This window comes from Brachyistius frenatus, unplaced genomic scaffold (genome assembly GCF_029030835.1).
Source record: "Brachyistius frenatus isolate BFR_SWC_R1_liver_20210118 unplaced genomic scaffold, ASM2903083v1 Contig_132, whole genome shotgun sequence".
Lineage (NCBI taxonomy): Eukaryota > Metazoa > Chordata > Actinopteri > Embiotocidae > Brachyistius > Brachyistius frenatus.
Window position 1 is genome coordinate 389,088 of NW_027210731.1, and position 16,961 is coordinate 406,048.

The 16,961-nt window shown below is 41.6% G+C and overlaps 2 protein-coding genes across 5 annotated transcripts in view; both read left to right on the plus strand.

Moving 5' to 3' along the window:
• The first annotated feature begins 4,231 nt into the window (after positions 1–4,231).
• mvb12a (multivesicular body subunit 12A) lies at positions 4,232–10,684 on the plus strand. Of its 3 annotated transcripts, XM_069714580.1 has the most exons (11): positions 4,232–4,320; positions 4,603–4,702; positions 6,386–6,475; positions 7,527–7,610; positions 7,748–7,847; positions 7,942–8,071; positions 8,826–8,966; positions 9,141–9,247; positions 9,356–9,414; positions 9,550–9,594; positions 9,676–10,684. In XM_069714580.1, exons 3-11 carry the CDS (start codon positions 6,386–6,388, stop codon positions 9,751–9,753), a joined length of 834 nt encoding a protein of 277 aa, XP_069570681.1. In that variant the 5' UTR covers positions 4,232–4,320; positions 4,603–4,702; the 3' UTR covers positions 9,754–10,684. The 3 variants fall into 3 exon arrangements, with proteins under 3 accessions (XP_069570681.1, XP_069570683.1, XP_069570682.1); XM_069714582.1 differs by lacking the exon at positions 4,603–4,702; XM_069714581.1 differs by lacking the exon at positions 4,232–4,320 and having other exon boundaries at positions 4,418–4,702.
• Positions 10,685–11,875: 1,191 nt separating this feature from the next.
• LOC138630348 (transcription factor AP-4-like) overlaps positions 11,876–16,961 on the plus strand; it is a 33,593-nt gene continuing 28,507 nt past the window's right edge. For both annotated transcript variants that reach the window (XM_069714616.1, XM_069714615.1), the window contains exons 1-4: positions 11,876–12,343; positions 15,127–15,292; positions 15,511–15,609; positions 16,324–16,494. In XM_069714616.1, coding sequence (XP_069570717.1) covers positions 12,255–12,343; positions 15,127–15,292; positions 15,511–15,609; positions 16,324–16,494 — 525 coding nt within the window. In that variant the 5' untranslated portion in view covers positions 11,876–12,254. The remainder of the gene's footprint in view (positions 12,344–15,126; positions 15,293–15,510; positions 15,610–16,323; positions 16,495–16,961) is intronic.

The window sequence follows — 16,961 nt, forward strand, 5'->3', positions numbered from 1 at the left end:
GCAGGGACAGGACGACTGGTTGCAATTGAAGGAAAGATGAATGCGGCCAAGTACAGAGATATCCTGGAAGAAAACCTCTTCCAGAGTGCTCTGGACCTCAGACTGGGCCGAAGGTTCACCTTCCAACAAGACAATGACCCTAAGCACACAGCTAAAATAACAAAGGAGTGGCTTCGGAACAACTCTGTGACCATTCTTGACCGGCCCAGCCAGAGCCCTGACCTAAACCCAATTGAGCATCTCTGGAGAGACCTGAAAATGGCTGTCCACCAACGTTCACCATCCAACCTGACGGAACTGGAGAGGATCTGCAAGGAAGAATGGCAGAGGATCCCCAAATCCAGGTGTGAAAAGCTTGTTGCATCATTCCCAAGAAGACTCATGGCTGTACTAGCTCAAAAGGGTGCTTCTACTCAATACTGAGCAAAAGGGTCTGAATACTTATGACCATGTGATATTTCAGTTGTTCTTTTTTAATAAATTTGCACAAATTTCTACAATTCTGTTTTTTTCTGCCAAGATGGGGTGCTGAGTGTACATTAATGAGAAATAAAATGAACTTTTTTGATTTTAGCAAATGGCTGCAATGAAACAAAGAGTGAAAAATTTAAAGGGGTCTGAATACTTTCCATACCCACTGTATATATATAACCTTAACTACAATCAATAATTAACAGAAAGAGTAAAAATGCTTCACCTTTTCAGCATGTAATTAATTTTCTGTACTGCCTGATGTAAAATATATAAGAGGAAAGTGACGAAACGAATGGTGGGCATACCTTTCTTTTCTTTGAGCTCTCACAGGACACTGAAGAGCACAGCCTTCATTGTGTGGCAATTTAAAGCATGTTTCCTTTTATGGAGACAGAGAGACACAGATTGTGAATTACAAACAATTCTTTGTTACTTTACAATCTATAGATTATGGGCACTGACATCCATGAACAATATATCTCAGAGATAGAGAGCTAAGACAGTAATACATAGTTTGTTCTGAGGGCTCAGTGCTTCAGCACAAAAAAATAATGGATATTACATCAACTTTCATTGGTTTACATCCATATTGAAAGAGCTGAATGACAGATATAGATTTATTTATTTTTTTAACACAGTCTATTAACACTTAGTGTCCAATTACTTAGACCCTTGTAATTTGGACACTTTGTGTTGAAAGCGATGCATATCATGTACAGTTCTTTTAATATTGATGTGAATATACTCAAATGAAAGCTGAGACTCATTATTTTATTTCATATTAAAAGTGCCTGAGGTACAGACACTGAAGAACAAAATACTGCATAATAGTCCAAATGCTTACGGGCTAGACTAAATACATGTCACAGGCTTCAGATGAATGAGTGTGTAACCAGGCCTGTTCGAGTCTTTGATTTAAAACAGGTCTGAGCACATAGCTGAAGTCTGAATTAAAGAAAGAAAGAAAGAAAGAAAGAAAGAAAGAAAGAAAGAAAGAAAGAAAGAAAGAAAGAAAGAAAGAAAGAAAGAAAGAAAGAAAGAAAGAAAGAAAGAAAGAAAGAAGAGAAGAGAAGAGAAGAGAAGAGAAGAGAAGAGAAGAGAAGAGAAGAGAAGAGAAGAGAAGAGAAGAGAAGAGAAGAGAAGAGAAGAGAAGAGAAGAGAAGAGAAGAGAAGAGAAGAGAAGAGAAGAGAAGAAGCAGGATGATAAGTAATATTGGATAGAGGAAAAGCACAAAAATATAACTGGACATCACTTTGTAATGTTTCATACAGCAAATTGTATGTTTTTACTGGTGGGGTGACCAGAATCCCAAAAATCAAATGTAGGGTAAATAGTGTTTGTATTGGACAGTGTGGGACAATGTGGGACACGTTACCACTGCTGAGGTATAGGACTACTTTCAAATGTTTATATTCCTATCCAACTTTAAAAATATATATATATAAATATATATATATATATTCTAACATGTGAAGACCTTAAACAGATATATTCATTTGCAACTTTGCAAACTGTCAGACTGAGTAACAGTGAGCATGAACGGCCTTAAGTGGTGCCAGTTTACAGTCTACTGACCTGTATGATTGCGAGTGCTGCACATTGTGGCCAACGCAGGTTATTGGAGCTGCTGTTTCCTCATCTGTTTCATCTCTGGGTTTCAGTGGGAATGTTTTTGTTGTTGGCGCATTTGCAAATTTTAGAAAGGCAACTGTCCTGCAGTGTTGACTTTTAAGAACTGGAGCCAACCAACGTGTGGGATATCGTCTCAATATGTGGGGACACAGGACGAATGATAAAAAATGCTCTGCAGTCCCACACAAAGTGGGGCACCTGGTCGCCCAAGTGTCTGGTGATAACTCCAATAACTGTGCTCATTTCATTGTTTTGGTGAGGTGGAACATTATCTCCCTTCACAACAGCCATAATGGACCCCGTCACCTCCTTCATCAGTAGGGAAACAGTGGGGAACCCGTCTTTGTGTGTGTGTCTGTATGTGTGGTGGTCATTATTTTTATTCAGTGAGATATCCCAAACTGACCTGATGGAAGAGATGAATGAATCTCCCAGCAGGAAGCAACAGTCTAGACTCTCTCACTCTGTTCATCACACGCAGGCTGCTGCATGCACCCCAAAAACACAGACACACAGATGTGCAGCCGTTCAGAGACGCACAGATGCACTCGCTGGCAATTTGCCACGTCTCCTCCTAGTTTTAGTCTCAACAGATTACAGTCGACTCTTTCTCATTAATCGGCCAATCAGCCAATGAAGCTATAAGCGCTCTGAATAAACACAGATTTCTTCCTTCTTTCATCTAGATGGAACAGTCCACCTGCTCCAACACCCCTACAACCACTACCTATGGTCTGCTCTGCATGTTGCCATGCCAACAGGGACCTGAGTGCCTCTGGATGCTGCAATCAAGCATCTTTTTCTCAATTTCAGACATGCACGTAACATTAAAGCTGATGAAAAGGAGTGTCTGCGTTTTGTTTCCTTTGAATTCTTTATGTGTGCTGTGTGCAGCTGCCCCTGTGTTCAATAGATAGAAGTTTTAAGTAAAGCTTAATTGTGACTTCTCTTTCTGTATTTGGGTATTTTTCACTGGGTTGTTCACTTTCCTTGTGCTCAGTCACTTACTCAAAACAAGCAAAAATCTGAAGCTTTAGGCCACAATAAACTGTCATAAATTAAACATTAGACCACTCTGCTGCTGTTACAGAAGTTGCGTCGAGCCACAATGTGTTCACACTATTTCAAGAATGAAGTTAGTTACATTCTATATTTTCTTTACTGTCAGTTAATCATGAAAGAAATTAAAACCAACAGTTTGCCTCTCTGTCTTTCCTTCTCTTTTTCTGGCACTCAGCTTTATGCCTCCTGCTTAACACGTAGGTCAATTTATTTTTTTTATTTGTTTTTACTTTGTTAAAAAGGTTCAACAATATTCTTCAAAAATCATACCAGGGGTAAATAAATTATGTATTTCTTGGAGGGTATTTTCACATCAGTTGATGCTTATTTGCATGGAAGCACAGTATAGGCAATGTGGTTGATTCAGATTAATGTTGTGCACATGGTAATGTTAATAACAGAACGTGTCACCCGGTGCAACCATGTGGCTCAAATATATTTCAGTTTTGCCAAACAGGATTGTGGCACAGAAGACTAAACAGTAGCAGGCTTTGCCTTCATGTGTACAGCATTGTACATGTCAGTAGAATTAAGGGTCTCAATAACCTAAGAAACACATCTCTTAATGTGCTCCTTCCATTTCAGCCCTTTTATATCTCGTATTCTCACTCTTCTCTCCATCACACACACCTGTCACCCCTTTTCCATTATCCTCCTCTTTCTTCTTTCACCTCAGTCTGCTCTGTTCACCCTTATTTTCCTGTAAATGAGAATCGATCCTTTCAGCACCTCTCTGTACACCCAACATCGTCCACCTTTAGCATGCTGTATGCTGCAGACCTATAAAGCCATGCAAAGGGGCTAGATATGTTAAAATATTTATCTCTCTGATTGTTGCTGATAAAAACCCCAAAATATATCATATTAACATAAACGATTTCAAAAGAAAAAGCTATTTTGGTGGCAGCTGTGAAAATCACACTTTATTTTCAGGCCTCTGCTGCCATCCTGCGTTCAGACTCGAGTTTGCATATATTGCGTCTATTGTGACGTAATGCCGCGGGGCTTCACGGGAATTGGAGTCGCAATGGATTCACCACTTCCTGCTTCGAAGAGGTAGACGACCAAGAGGTTTCGGCTGATAGCTAAGAAGTTGACAAGCCCTCCAAAGAACAACACCTCGGAGGGACAGAAGTAAACACAGAACCAGAGTAAGTGTGTATTTTTATTTATTTTTTATTTTTTTTAATCACTACTTGAGTCGGTTCGTGAATTAATTCGCTTTTAGCTCATTTTTTAACAAGAAGCAGCGAAGTTTTTTTTTTGTCAACGGAAGAATCGCAAAGGTAAATTCAGCTTGTATTGAGTACGTGGGATATGACTCCAAAGCAGTCTTTATTTGTAATTTCATCACACGTTATTTAGCAATATCTCAATTTCAATACACGTGAATTTGTTCTGTAATGTAAAACTTTAATAATTCTGGTGTGAAGAGTTGCAGTTCAAACTCAGCCAGCTGTGACTGACCTTCCACCGTTCACACAATAGACTGACACAACAACAGCAAGCAGTGACCTCAGGAAGTACAAGCAGGTAACCAAAGAAGTAAATCTCCCAGAAATCACCTCACATTTCACACTAACAACTTTTTCTGTCTGTATTTTTTTTTTTTTTTTTTTTATTAATTTAAATTTCATTTCGAAATGTGATAATTTGTCAAATATACGGCTTGGAATAGAGGGGTTTTTCATTATTGGGGAAAAAATATTAACCATATTATATGTAGATATACCATATATATATATAAATAGACTACATATTGTTGCATCTGGGTCACATACCAAAAAGATTAGGTAGGTAGGTAGGTATATACTTTATTAATCCCCGAGGGGAAATTTTTTCGCCACAGCAGCATACATACAGGAGCAATAATAGAAACAGTAGAATAAAATAATAATAGAATAGAATAATATAATAGAAAAGCAATAAAATATAAATATAAAATATAAAATGCACAGTACATACAGTATATATACAGTACATTAAATATCTATATATATTATATACAACAAACCAATAAACACAGTCAACATATATATATATATATATACATACGGTACGGTATATATCTATATATATAATATACATATAATATACAAGCAACCAAGAAACACAGTCAACAGTGTTTTTGTACTGTGATGGATTTTGCCAGAGGTGAGTTATTGTAAAGTCTTATGGCAGTGGGCAGGAATGATCTCCTGTATCTGTCCTTGTTATTACTGGCCACCTCAGCAGATGTTCCTGTCTGGACTAAGGATAACTGAATTGAGACACTGAATAGTCTCATTCTGCTCTTAAATATCCTGATTACATCACCATTCAGACTAAATAGGATGTTTCTGTCTCAAACAATGGGACAACATGAACTCTTCGACCAATAAGGACCCCATTTACTTCCGAGAGTTTCCAGTAATTTCAAGGTATTTCATATCACTGTTATGCTGATGATGTGGAGCTGAATGTCTCCTTCAAACCTGATAACACTGACAAACTGTCTGTTTTGTGCACAGTTGTATGTTAAAGGACTTACAACATTTTAAAGCTAAACACACAGAGAAGACTTGAGTCCTTATTACTGCTTCACAGCACAATATATTCTAATGTTACTTACCTTTCTCCAATGGTACAGTGGAAACTTTTAAATCTGGGCCTCATAAAAAAAAAAAAAATATGAATTTGAAAAATATTGCTACACTTTTCTTTTTCTTGTCACGACCAGAGCTAGAGATGATCATCCGTGTTTTTATATCATCCCGCCTCAGTAAGTAATCCCTGGACTGTCTGTAAATGGTCGTTTGTTAACCAGGTCCACCGAAGCTGTTTGCATTAAACCAACCTCATCGTCTTTACATGGCTTTCCCATCAGGTTTAGGCTTCATTTTAAGGCTCTTGTCCTCGCATATAGAGCCCTGCATGGTCAAACACCGACACCTTTGCCCTCATTTAGTATTCACAGATCTTTGAATATGCAAATAGTCCCCGCCTCTATCTCTTACATTATCTCTTACCTCTGTGATAGTGTAAACATGAATGGCTTTTAAGGTTTCACTTGAACGACCACAACGTAAATTAAAACATCCTCTGGCAATGAGAAAACTTGACTTGCGTTTTATTCCGTCATTTACGTATTAAAGAACACGTTTGCATTGCTGTCCTCCACTCCAGAAGTCCTTTACCTTCCTTGTGTTATTCTACTTTTCTCTGTCTCTTGCTCAGATGTCCTTGATGGATCACGGGACGGTCCGCCCGGTGACTGCGGTGGCCTGGTCCTCCAACAGCAGCACCTGCCCCAGGGACTTCGTCCTGGTAGGAACAGAGATAAAAGGTTGATGTAGAGGAACGAAAGGTAGAGGAGGAACGTTTCACTCAAACAGTGAACTCAAAACAGTTCATGTGGGAATCACACTAACCGCCAGATGTGGTTGGAAATATAAAGTAGGACAGTTTGAGTGTTTTGATTTGTCAAATCTTGCTGTCCTAGCTTTAGTAACTGACATGCCGAGAGACGGACTCTCCTCTCTGTGCTGCGATGTGCCGTGCAGCCTCAGCCAATCTCCGCTTAAAGAGTAACGTCTTGGAATTTAACCAGAGGAGCTACGACAAGAGCGGTATGCTCTTTAACCTCGGTGAATATGGGAGCGCTTGTATTTATTGATCAGCTGCACTCAGTTGTAAGAAATTACAGATCAATTCTGACAGAAAGGGGGAAGAAGATTACAAAAGTCTAATCGGCTTGTTACACAGCGTTCTGCAATATTTTGCAAACAGAGAAACATTTTGATGTTTGCATTCTGAAATTGAAATAAGAATTCGCACGACAAATTAAGCCCGTATCAACGATGCAAAAAAAAAAAAACACACACACACAATATCACCAATGGATGGATATGCGACGGTATAAAGTGTCTCATCAAGATCCACAACTACGAAAACAGCGTCAGAGTTCCGCCAGATGTGGTTGGAAATATAAAGTAGGACAGTTTGAGTGTTTTGATTTGTCAGGGGAAAAAAATGACCTTCAGAAACGGAGACTGTTTAAAATGACACCAACTGACTGTAAACTAACGTCGCTGAAGGTCCCGACCAAAAAAAAAAGAAGGAAAAAAAAAAAAGGATGTTGCGTAAAAGTCTGTTTTCACGACTCGAACGCTCTTAACGATCAGCATCAACAAGCTCCGAATATGAAGTCAACATTTAACACAGCTTCTGCTCGAGTCAAAAGCCGGCCAAAGCCGTCACCAGCACGGGGCCGGCTCTCTTCGTGCCGCGCCTCGCCGTATTATCCGCCTGTTTGGACTCAGTCCTTCGTGATGTCACAGTTCGGCCCGTTTCCTCTGAATCTCTCTGCCCTCCGCAGATCAGCATCACGGAGGACGGAGCGGTGGCCAACTTCACACGCAGCTTCGCCATGAAGTCTGGGTATTACCTGTGTTACAGCAAGGTGGGCACTTCCGTTACGTCATCAAAGTTTCACGTGCGTTACCGCAGTCCGCCGTGCACGTTTTCCCACCCGGCTTTTCGCTTCTCTTGCACTCCCGTCGGCCGCGAATGGACTGAACCCCCGTCTCTTGTCCGCAGGCGCTGACGGGCGGGATGGTGGTGACGGACATTCAGGTGATCTCAGAAAAGGACTCGATTCCTCACGGCTACTGCTACATAGCGGAGCACCTCGAGCCAAGTGAGCGCGCGCGCTTTCAAAGGTTTTTACACAGATTCTCGGAGTAGCTATTCAGCGCTGACTGATTTTTTTTTTTTTTTCCCCCCGTGTCCAGAGACCTCCGTTTGGAAGAAGAAACGAGTGTGCGTGCGCATCGCCCCGGTGGGCAGCGTGGAAACGGCCGTGTTGGATATCAAACTGACCGCCAAAAGCAAAATGATGCTGCAGCATTACACATACGTGGGGTTGGTAGCATTCACGTCGGCAGCGAGATAGTAGCCGCGCGCTCGTACGCACGATTTCCCGAGATCTATTTAGTCTCTCTCGCTCTTTCGTCAGCAGACATCGTGACAACTACAAGAACATAAAACACGAAGGTTTAAAATACACAACTATGTCATTTTTATTTTTTTTAAGTCCTCTCGTGGCAATGTCCATTCATGTTAGTTTAAATGACTGAAAATGCATCACGTTGTCCGCGTAAAGACACGTAAACAAACATGATGCACAAATAGAAAAGAAAAGAAAGGCCGTTACCGTGGGCACATCTTAGACGCCTTTAAATAAACTCTGGTCATGTGACCCGTTTACGCGCTACATTCAAATAAACCCTTAGGTTAGGTTAGGTTAGGTTAGGTTAGGTTAGGTTAGGTTAGGTTAGGTTAGGTAGTTACTTTATTAATCCCCGAGGGGAAATTACATAAAGAGCAAAACTTTTTGTTCATGTTTTATCACTGCTATCATATATATATATATATATATATATTTTTTTTTTTTTTACTGTTTTTAAATGACTGTATAAACTCCCCAATAATGAGGAATTAATGACAGAAACAAAAAGTAAAACGGCTCAACAAAACATGTCTTGCATAATCCCACAAAAAGAGTGATTAGTATTCAGATGTAAGATATTTAAATACCACTTGCAAGGGGGCATTCAGCACTTCATTGATAATTATACGGTTCTTAATTTGTCATTCAAATGTGCCTCTTCTCCAGAGACATCCACGGCTACGTGCTGTGGTGCAGAAAGGGGCATTTTTCGAGCCCCGTGCCCCAAGCGAAGCCTCGCAGTGTCAGCCTGGACGTCCGCAGCCTCTCCTTGGAGCAGCCGTCTGCTCTTCTGCCCCTCCGACCGAGGTACAGTACAGCTCGTCTGTTTGGCATCTAATGTGGAGATTTGGTCATTTATGTCTCTTCTTTCAAAAATATTTAAAAAAATAAAATAAATTTAAAAAAAAACACAGATCAATAATTGTATCCTGGACGTGTTTTACTGCTGCCGTTAATATCTTACCCCGTTTGTTTCCGCAGCAACCCCCCTCCTCTGCCCAACAGCAGGCTCAGTAACAGACGCAGCAGCCTCCACAGCAAGGACAACCTGGACAAACCTGCTGACAGCAGTATCCAGGGAATAACAGGTACTCCAAATCTTTCCTCTCACACAGAAACGCCATTATCGACTTGTTACTATTTCTCACTGCAGGGATCCACTTACCTCCCACTGTACCCACCTTCACTCTCTGCAGCTCTAGATGGAGTTCCCTTTAGCCTGCACCCGAAATTTGATATCCAGGAAAATGGGACGGTAGGTTGCATATTTTCAACAAAGCGACGGTATCGATGGCCAAATGTGGCTCTCGTTTTGCCTCACTTTATTTTTCATTCTGTCCTTTTTCGCCCCAACTCTCTAATGTGAACACATTTCTCTTGGACTCCTCAGCTGAACAACATTCGTATAAAGTCTCTCCGTGACATCGAGAATGAGGTGAGCTCACGTGTGATCCTCAATTCGAACCACCTCGTTCTGATAATAGACTCACTCTGTTTTTGTTTTTACCTTCTTCAGTATAGCTACACGTTCGCTGTGGAGGAATATGCTGCCAAGAGGATCAGACCAACAGGGGGCGCCACATCCTCTCAGTGATCTTCTCACTTTGCCAAAGCCACCAGTTCTGTCACCGGTGTTTTATTCTGTCCAGAGGCGGTCTCCGGGGTAACGCCTCAAGTTATGGTACAGACGAAGGATAATCATGCCTACATTTAGGTTCATATGTTCGCTTGTATGAAGCTTTAAAAATGGCTTTAGATGTAAAAAAAAAAAAAAAAAAAAAAAATTGATCACAACTGGGACCATTAAATGCTCAGCTCTGGACGCTACCGCACACGAGACAGACTACCACACTTTAAAGCCATTTAGTGCATCATGTTAGAGTTACCTTCTTCCAGTATTCTGAGCTTCTGTTTGCCAAAGAAAAGGTGGTTTTTTTTGTTTTTGTTTTTGTTTAAAGAGATCCTTCGACCTTCAACGGCATTGCAAGGTTAAAGATGTAGTAAATCGATGGATCTGTAGAGTGTCTGCTGTTCGTCTGCAGCGTTAAGTTCAGTTTCATCACTTCTACACGCTCCGAGTCTAAAAATGAAGATGCACTTTGCCATTCAGGATTTGTCCTTCTTATGTCACCTGACGCTGTCACACGTCTTTAACTGTAAGAATCAGGAAGGTGTTTCTCAAGCAGAGCTGTGACATTCGGTTTTGGTGGATGAACTTTGCTGCAGATGATGTCTCAGTAGATACACTAACATATCTAAATGTAGAACTTAGTGCATTTATTGTATGAAGAATAACCTACTACGGATTTATATTATTCCCAAAAAAATAATATATCTTATTTTAAGATGAATGGAGGAAAGTTGTATATTTGTGTTACGGGATCAAGGGGAATATCTTTTTCTTTTCTTTTTTAAAGTAAGGCTGAGTAAGGACCAAATATTTATCAATGTAAAATTTTTGTTTTTATCTTCTGTAGAAGAAGCTCTTACCGCATGGAAAAAAAAATAAAAACCGAAAGAAATAATTCAGGGGTCTTGCTTTTATGAGCTGTAGCTTAAGGGAAAAAAAAAAAAAAAAACTGTCCTGCATATTTGAGAAGTTAAGCTTTAAGACTGAAGGAAATCTATGAGAGCTGGACAGTCTGGGAATCATCTATTCACAACAACTCGTTTCTGTTTATTCTCCATAAAATAAACTCAAGTTGCAGGTTTTTTTTCTGGTGGTTAAGAACATTCTGGTACAATACTGCCACCTGCTGTACTAAACAGGGATGTTTACGCTGAGGACCTTCTGTTTATAGTCATCAACATCAGGACCAGACGCTGCTTTATTGGCCAGGTATGTTTACACCTACAAGGAATCTGACTCCGGTTTGAAAAACGCTCTCAATGCACATACACAGAAACAGACATAAATAGACCGATATACAGCTAAACAACGGTAAAATTATTATCATTTGCGCCGTGTATTGTGATAATTCTTCAACACAGTGAAGGCATGTGGGCGAAAACTGTTTTTATGTCTGGTTAAACATGTAGGCCCTTCTTCTGAAATGTTCAAGAGAAGGATTTTCACCTTTATTTGGCCTCGGGAACATCCCTCCTCTGTGTCCAGCAAACACAGAAAGGGCTCCACTTTCCTTGGTTCTGCTTTTCTATGTCCATACTGGAAGAAAAAAAAAACAACAACAAAAAACTTTAAATAATGAAGAAATTCTTCGTGCAAAAATACTCAAGAAACAGGCAATTTTATTATGGAATAAAATCTTTGTTGATCAGTGTTATTTCGATTATACATTAGATATTGATGTCCCTTTTTTATTATTATTATTATTATTGTGGTAATTTTCCTGGGGTAAAAGGAAATGAGCACTTCTTCCACCATATCGCCCTCGTTTTTTCATGGCCTACACGTTTTTGTTGTTGTTTTTTTAATTAAAAATTAGAATTCTCTTTGGTTGCAATAATCAAGTCAGACACTGCTTGAAAACCAGGATTAAAACAGCTGTCATGAAATAGAAATGTGCATTAAGGAAAGCAAGACTAGATTCGGAATGATCTCACCGACTCTTGTTTCGATTCTCTTGAGAATTTGTAAGTTATCGTCTCGGTTTTATGAGCGTTTTGTTCACTTGCTTGTCAGATTTGCAGCAATGCAGTTACAACGGCGAGTCTCGCTGCTCTTGTTTGTTCTCCTTTCCGGAAAACAAGCTCTGATTCCAACCAGCTGTTTCCCGCCTCACACAGATCAGCTGCACACACACACACACACACACACACACTCGTAGTAGGCGGAGGCAGGAAGCCACACACACACACACACACACTGGAGGGAACCCCATCAGCTGTGGAGAGCAACACAGCTTGAATTGACTTTTATTTGTCTTAATGCTATTCTTCAGATTTTACCGATCGGAGAGAGGTATTTTAGAAATGCGTCACTGAGGAGCGCAGGGAGAGAAGAAGAAAAACACCCCCCCCAAAAAAAAAACTGCGGTAACCTCTTAATATTTTAAGAATTAAGAGCCGCGGAGACCAGAGAGACAGAGAGAGGAAAACAGAAACCACGGACTACAAGAAGGTGGCTTCGAAAGCATGGAATATTTCATGATGCCGACAGAGAAGATACCGTCCTTACAGCAGTTCAAGAAGACGGAGAAGGACGTTATCGGAGGTCTCTGCAGGTGCGTCGCGGGAGCTCGCTGTTTTTGTGTGTTTGATACTAAAACGAGGGGTGCACAAACCATTTTTTATTATTATTATTAATTTTTTTTTTAATTTTTTTTTTTTTATTGTATGTGTGCATGTGGCTGTAACGCGTGTGTGTGTGTGTGTGTGTGTGTGTGTACACGCGGTTGCAAGTCTTTTGACTTCGTGTTAGCATGCTAACGCTAAGCCCCGTGTCTTTTTGGGCAGCGTGGTTTTTTTTTTTTCGGAGAAACTAGCCGCGCCGCTTCCTCCGGTGCCATGTTTCTCCTCCGCCGGCTCCCCGCAAAGCCCCGCGTCGTCGGCGGGTTTACTTTGCGCGCTGGTGTTAAAAAAAAAAAAACAACAACAAACAAAACAACAAAAAAAAGCGTGTTTGTACCCGTTTTGGGTTCAGAAATATGTGAAATCGACAACACTGGCGTCCCGATGAACACCCACCACGTGGTAGTTAACGTGTTCCCCTCCTCCTCCTCCACCACCTCCACCTCCTCCTTCAGCTGCTACACGCCAACAAAACACACACCAAAAAAAAAAAAAAAAACACCACATGTTTGTCACAACCTTTTGCCTGTTTTTGTTGTTGTTGTTGTTGTTTTTTTAAGGAGTAACTCGAAGTGGATTTCGCGATACGTTAAATTGGGCCGACGTAAAAAAAATAAATAATAAAAAAAGTGCGTTTCGGCCCCGCGGGTGAACGCGTGTTTTAAACGCCACTCCCGCGGAGCAGCCGTCGTTGTGTCGTGTGCTAAAAAAAAATTAATAATAAATAAATATTAAAAAAAAAAAAAAAAATGGTAGCTTAGCTTAGCTTCACTGGTTAGCCACCACTGCGCACTATTTTTTTTTTTTTTTTTTTTTTTAAATCACGTGTTAAAGTGGAAACACGTCGTCTAGTGAGTGTTGGCGGTGTTGTTGTTTGTTTTGTTTGTTTGTTTGTTTTTTTGGTTGGTAGCAGGTAAAATAACCGAGTGTTAGCTCGGCGCTAATCATAGGAAGCACATTGTTCTTCCACGATGCCAAAGGGGGGCCTTGCTGCTGCTGCTGCTGCTGGCGGCGGAGTCACATTTCACCGCTGCAGACCGACGCGCCCCCCGGCGGCCACGCTGGAGCTCCGCAGCTCACAACAACGGGTTTCATCAATGAACGTGTTTCAAAGTGTGGAGGACAGATGCCGTCGTTGTTGGTGTTTTTTGTGGGGTTTTTTTTTTAATGCGCCGTTTCCAATCAGGGATCTTTACAGATTTGTGTTCAACGAGTCGTATTAACTCGGTGCTGAATTTTGTGCATCATTTTTTTTTTGTAACATTATTATTATTATTACCATACTTGTGTGAACCCCCTCTCCCCATTTTTTTTATATTATAATAATAATAATAATAATAATAATAATAATAAAGCAGATAATAAACAATATCCAGAGAGTCTGAAGACCAAACTTGCTGAAGAAGAAGACCACCGGGGAACAAATACGATGTTTGATTATCACCGCATAAGTCACTGATTAAACACATTGAATTATATAATGTATATGAGCTGTATACAGAGGTATAAATTTATTTATTTTTAAAAGCCAGTAGTTAACACAGACATGCAGGGAGTCGTTGCCATGGAGATGTTCCACTGTGTCATCAGGTGTAAGCTGGCACTGACTGCATCAATGCAGTCTCTGTTGGAATCGAGCCAAATAACATTAGTCCCTTTTTTTTTTTTTCTTTAGTAATTCGCTTCGAGATTCATTACCGTAATGCTGTCTTTTATTTATATATATCATCTCAGGGCTGGTTTTGTTTTCTTTGAGGTCGTTGGGGGATTCGGACGGTCCACGAGGAGGTTGTGGCACTCGGGCAGCCTTTTTTTTTTTTTTTTTTGCTGTTAGCCACGTGTGATTATACACCAAGTCACATATGTAACAAACTATCCCTTAAAGTTTGGTGAACGTGTCATGAAATGGGCATGTTTGCAGTACGTTTGCATTCCAGGGATGAACGGTTTAATCCTAAAATACAAAACTAATCTCTAAATGTTGTTCACGGGTTTAACCGGCACAAGTATGTTATTTTAGTGAGCTGTACCGAAGCTTTCAAAGTAAGATAAAAAAAAAAATGAAAACACAAAATCAATCTGTGGACTTGCATCATATAAGAATAGAATATCTTAAATGTTCTTTTTGAGGCATGTTTTCTATACTCCGCTCGGCTTGTAAACGGACAGATTGAAGTAAATTCGGACAATTTAATTTCGTACCTCGCTTTCACCCTGGAGTAAATATGACGGAGAAGGTTTTGCCACCGGGGAAATCCAACCTCGTGGGGCGGAGGAGGGTCGTCGGGGGGCACCGAGTTCATCCATACTCAAAGACCCTCCTGCAGCTCGGCTGAGGAATGTAAAGAAAACGGGAGTAACCGTGTCTGCTCGGAGGCTTAAAGCCTCGTTGTCGGAGACGTCAGCCACTAGCAGATTTTGTTGTTGCTGTGATTTTAATCCAGAAATCCTGATTTGTCTGAGGTGTGTGTGTGTGTGTGTGTGTGTGTGTGTGTGTGCGCGTCAGCTGAAAGTTCTCTCTTTCTTGTAGCCGCATTTCCTGTTATTGTTCATACTATGTTTAAATAAACCAAGTGAAGAAGCTTTGCAGCAGGTTTTACCCCAAAACTTAAAGGTTAAACTGCATCAGAGAGGAGCTTTAAACTTCTCACTGGACGCGAGTGTCTCCACGGACAGAATCATGATCCTTCTCCCTCCTCTGGTGTCTCTCCTTCAGCCTGGCCAACATCCCGCTCAGCCCGGAGACGGCCCAGGACCAGGAGAGGCGGATCCGCCGTGAAATCGCCAACAGCAACGAGCGCCGGCGCATGCAGAGCATCAACGCCGGATTCCAGTCGCTCAAAACACTCCTGCCGCACACGGACGGGGAGAAGCTCAGCAAGGTGCCGCCGGCACGCAGACACCCGACTCGCATGACGTAGCTCGCGAAGTTCACGAGGCCGTAAACGACCGGGTGCAAATGTCCGCGGCGGGAAATCACATTTGAAATTTTGACATCCAGGCCTCCCCATTTCACGTTTCAGTCTACCTCCAGCAGTCGCACGAACGCGTTTCTCTTTATCCTCTTCCGAAATTCACCTTCTTGTTTCGTCCCTGGCAGGCGGCCATCTTGCAGCAGACATCGGACTACATCTTCACCTTGGAGCAGGAAAAGACGCAGCTCCTGGCACAGAACAACCAGCTCAAGCGCTTCATCCAGGTAAACGGCCCGTGCCGACGTTTTTTTTTTCCCACCACGAAAAGGGTTGTTTTGGATGAAGCCGGGTTTTCCTAAACGAAAATGGCGGTCGTTGTTATCCCACTTTATAAAAAAAAAAAAAAACCTTCCAACTGAACGGTCTCGTGTGGCGTCGTATCTTTCAGGCAGCCGCAGGTTTGCCTTTGTTTAGATGAGAGTACGTCCGACGGCGTCAGCTGATCGCTTTCAATTGTGTTTGAACGTCCCAAGTGATCGCAGCAAATCAGCAAAAATAGTTTGGAGGGAGTTTGTTAGACTCGAGACTGTACTGTCAGCGAGCTACAACGTCTGAACGAGAGCGTTATTGATGGACGTCGCGGCCTGCTTTTGAAGGGCTCGAATTTCCTGTGCTCTTCTCATTACAACCGAACTTATATTTCACATTTGAACAGCTGGTCAAATTTGGCGAAGACAGTGCACCATCTGTCGTCTGTCATGGCTTGTGACGGATATGTTTTAACTTTTTTTTTTTTTTTTTAAACCATGCTGTTGGTTCACTTGTTTTTTGTTGTTGTTTTGTTTCTTTTTCTCGCCACACCGGCCTGTTCAGTTTAACACAGGCAGCACGTGTTGTTGTCAATGGGGGGGGGGAAAGTCCAACGAACCTGATTTTAATTTTTTTTATTATTCTGTTTTTACCGTTTTACTTTACACGTGGTTTCCGTGTCACCGCAGGAGTTTAGCGGCTCATCGCCTAAGAGGAGGCGAGCGGAGGAGAAGGATGAAGGGATCGGGTCTCCCGACACGCTGGAGGAAGAGAAAGTGGAAGAGCTGCGGAGGGAGATGTTGGAGCTGCGGCAGCAACTGGACAAGGAGCGCTCGGCTCGAATGCAGCTGGAGGAGCAGGTGAGCTGACGGCAGGAGGTCAAGGTGTCCTTTTTACCCGTCTCAGCGCGATCAAAAGATTTCACCTTTTTTTTTTTCAGTGAGTCACGGGATTGTGTTTGAAGCAGCAATTCAAAAGAAAGGGTACCTCACGGGCTGTTAGTTTATCCCACACGGTGCGGATTACTGAAGGCCACGTCTTCAGGTTACAAACCTGCCTCACCTAGAGGTAACAAATACCCAAATTCCTGGACCGGTTTTTTTCAGTTTTACCTTTTTAACTTCTGATCAGAGCGAATCCTTTAAACAAACGGAGGGTAGCTTGTGGTGCTGACAGACGAACCAGCACGTCAGCCAGTTCCTCATAAAGCGACACCCCGGGATCCACCTGACCAGCAGGTTTCGGACAAAGGAGGGAGAACAGGTGGCGAAGACAAACAGAAGCTTAAACAAGCTCTTACGAGCGCAAAGTAAACATGAGGGGCACG